The sequence below is a fragment of the Carassius auratus genome, unplaced genomic scaffold (assembly GCF_003368295.1).
Source record: "Carassius auratus strain Wakin unplaced genomic scaffold, ASM336829v1 scaf_tig00215860, whole genome shotgun sequence".
Taxonomy (NCBI): Eukaryota; Metazoa; Chordata; class Actinopteri; order Cypriniformes; family Cyprinidae; genus Carassius; species Carassius auratus.
In genome coordinates this window covers 41,617-45,433 of record NW_020528278.1, presented here as the reverse complement: position 1 = coordinate 45,433, position 3,817 = coordinate 41,617, and the positions used below count along the sequence as shown (strand labels likewise).

The window sequence follows — 3,817 nt, the reverse complement described above, 5'->3', positions numbered from 1 at the left end:
GAAGTGAACCAATCACAGAAAAGACAGGTCTAAGATTATTTTTCCTCTTGGGGTATGACGGAAAGAGTGCAGTTGTTGTTAAAGACATAAAAATGGGCAAACAAACTAAACATTGTTCAGAGTAAGCAGGTTATGTTCTTGAATATTGTGAGTAAAAATATGCAACAGTGAGTGGGAGAGGGTGCAATAATTTTACAATTATAATTTATATAAAAAGTGGTAGGACAGCTCTGCTTCTGTCACAACTGTCTTCCTTGGTAAATACCCTGGTAGGTATTAAAGATATTTATATTATCAGACTTTCACAAACTTATCACATAACTGAACAAATAAAATAGTATGTCTTGGGTTCTGCAGGATAGTGTAAAAGACATAAATACTTTTATTATGCTGTTAATATAACAACTTTATGTTAAGTTTAGGTTTCAAATGGACAACCTGACATTCAGATACAGAGTTCTTTTAGTGGAGGGACTGCAAATTACACATCAGACCAGCCAGCTGACCTTCATCTTTCTATTGATAGCTTATGTCTTTACAATAATATCTAACATTGGGATTTTGATTCAGATCTCAGCAGAAAAAAGTTTACACCAGCCTATGCACATTCTTTTCTGTCACTTGCCAGTGAGTGATGTAATTGGAGCAACTGTCCTCATACCACGCTTGCTGAAGGACTTATTAACAGACCCCTCTGAGCGCTACATTACATACGTGGAGTGTGTTTTCCAAGCTTTTTTTGGACATTTATATGGAACAACTTCCCACACAATTCTAATGATTATGGCCTTTGACAGATATGTGGCCATATGCAATCCATTGCAATACCCAATTATAATGACCAATAAAATGATGGTTAAACTGTCAACAGGAGCGTGGGCTGCTGCAATATTGCCAGTGGGAATTTTGATTGGCCTAAGTGTGCGTCTGTCTCACTGCAAATCATTTATTTCAAACCACTGTTGTGATAATGCTTCACTTTTTAAACTATCTTGTGAAAATACAGTGATTAATAATGTATATGGATTAACATTTACTGTGGTTTTACTTACCTCTTCATTGGGGTGGGTGTTAATGACATATCTCAAAATAGCAATGGTATGTTTAAAAAGCAGAAACAAAGCGACCAACAGCAAAGCCATTAAAACTTGTAGCACTCATTTGACTGTTTATGTAATCTTACTTATCTCTGGTTTTGTCCCAATTTTCCTTCATCGCTTCTCTGAGTATGCTGAAAATAGGAAGTTTGGGACTGTAATGTTCCATGTTATACCACCAGGATTAAACCCCATAATATATGGTTTACAGGTCAAGGAAATAAGACAAAGAATGTTAAAATTATGCAGAAATAGTTCATTCTAGCTGATTTCAATGTATTTATATATATATTTATACAAGAAAACAACTGTAATGATGTGAAAATTTTCTTTGAATGACTTTTTTAACATGAAATACACTTTAATATGTATTTTAATTCCTTTCTAAGAATTCCTTGTGTGTTTAAGCATATGTGGCAAAGCATGTTATGTATAGACATGCATAAATACAAATATAGACAAGATAAATATATGATAACAGTCTGCATAATTAATGGTATTGGTGTACATAATGTGGCATAATGTGGCATTTGTGTAGCCTAAATAAATAATGATTACTGTTGATTTTATTTATTTAATTCTTTTTTTTATTATTATTTCAAGTGTATGCTGTAATTACTAAATAGGATAAGGTGGATGTATTAAGCAATATTTCTGCAAAAAAAAAAATATATATATTATTAAAATTATTTGGCATAATAGAAATATAAATTCTTGTCAACAAAGCTACCCAGACCTTTTACCGAATGTTTTCAGTTGGATGACATACTGTCATAGAAAATTCTCTATCATATACTGAAGTTTATTAATCATAAATGTATCCTTGCTTACTAAATGTAATATAACTCATCATTTAGTCAAGTCAATCAAGTTTTTATTATATTGTAAGCTTTATTGTCATTCCATTACATGTGAGGACATACAGTGGAATGAAATATCATGCCTCACAGGACCATGGTGCTACATAAATACAAACATACAACAATGAAGTAAAACAATAGAAACTTATATACAACTAACCTACTGACAGACTTTGACTATAAATATCCTATATATAAATGTTTGCCTGTACATAAACTAAAAATAAAAAATAAAATAAAAATATAAGAATGCTTCACATAATACTGTAAATATTCAAAGAAACATCGTAAGTCAAGCAGCTGGCAGGGAACACTGATGATTTGTAGTGCATAGGCATGTAAAAAATAAACATATTAGGGTCTTTTGTGGGATCATGTACACACAGCAGTGTGTTTGAAAAAGTGTCTAGTGTGCATAGAGGAGTGTGTTACTACCCAGCCGGCATTTCAACTTTGATTCAACGCTTAAACATCAGGTACCATGGTTGAATCAATGTTCAATTATCTTTGAATTTCGCTGATTGGTTCAACGTTGATATTGTGACATTGATTCACCGTTGAAATCATGACGTTGTTTCACTGTTGAAATCGCGTCACTGATTCACCGTCTTACCTTCATCATGGTCGTTCTGTAGACATTGGATTAACGTTAAATTAGCTGTTGATTTTGCAAAGTGAATCAACGTTGATAATGCATCGTACCTTTCAACATGGGTAAATACACAACTGTGTACGTTCAATTAGAGCCTCGTGTGCATTTAGACCAACACTGTACATTATAAAGTTTAAAAATCTAATTATTATCTGCAATGGCTTGACAATCAACTTCAATAAACTACCACATTCTCAAAATTGTAAAACTATAGTTTCTGGGGAACGCAGAATTTTTTTCTGTTTTAATCAGAACATCAGCTATACAGTGTATTTAGTAAAACAAGTAAAATCAAATTAAGCACATTTTTATTAAACTGAGTAAAATCAAACCTAATCACAAAAGGTCAATAAATCTTGACCAGAAGTGACAGTGCAATGTACAGTAGAAGATGAACAATTCCTTCGCAATTTGCCAATAATAAGATGGATCCTTGATGGCTCTACAAGTGGAAAAGAGAAATGGTATACTGAAAAGTTATTAAAAAGCAGGATTTCATTTCATACCATTTCTCTAAATCAGTGGTTCTCAAATTTTTTTATACCAAGTACCACTTCAGAAAGTATTTGAGTACTGCCGCAATGACCAGCGTTAAATTTCAGCAGCTAGTAGGCCTAACTATTCAGCTACAGCTCTGCATAGTTAAAAAATGAGGCTGTTTTATTCCTAATAAGAATATTAATTGTTGTCAGCAACTTTAACATTGTTTAACACAGTTTGAACATTAACAATGCACTGTAAATCTAACTGCTTTTGCTGAACAGCAATGTTAGAATCATCATCTGTCACCTGTCCTGACACAATAATCACATCCGTCTGAAACAGTTCATCATTTGACTCTGGTTTTTGCAATTCTGAACTGATGAGCTGATTTACATGTCTCTTGTACAATTTTCCACACACTTTTACCAAATATGTGACAGGACCTAGCACCTTAACCACACTTCCCGGTACCCACTTGACATTTTCCCCTCCCCTGTGGTTTCTAACCAAAACCTGTTGTTTTGGCAAAAACTGTCTGGCAGTTTTAGTATGAGACAGTTTAGCTTGCTGAGCTGCTTGCTTCTGCTGCATGATCTCAGTGAAACTAGGTTTCAAGAGAGACATTCTGGTTTTGAATTCTCGCTTGATGAATAATTCTGCTGGGGGTTTTCCTGTGGTAGATTGGGGGGTGCTGCGGTAACAAAAAAGACAATTGTGGATACAGT

The 3,817-nt window shown here is 33.7% G+C and overlaps 1 protein-coding gene across 1 annotated transcript; it reads left to right on the top strand.

Annotated features, from left to right (window-relative positions):
* The first annotated feature begins 429 nt into the window (after window positions 1-429).
* On the top strand, window positions 430-1,362 carry LOC113096039 (olfactory receptor 1L3-like). The gene is made up of 2 exons (XM_026261409.1): window positions 430-778; window positions 908-1,362. Exons 1-2 carry the CDS (start codon window positions 430-432, stop codon window positions 1,360-1,362), a joined length of 804 nt encoding a protein of 267 aa, XP_026117194.1.
* Window positions 1,363-3,817: the final 2,455 nt, after the last annotated feature.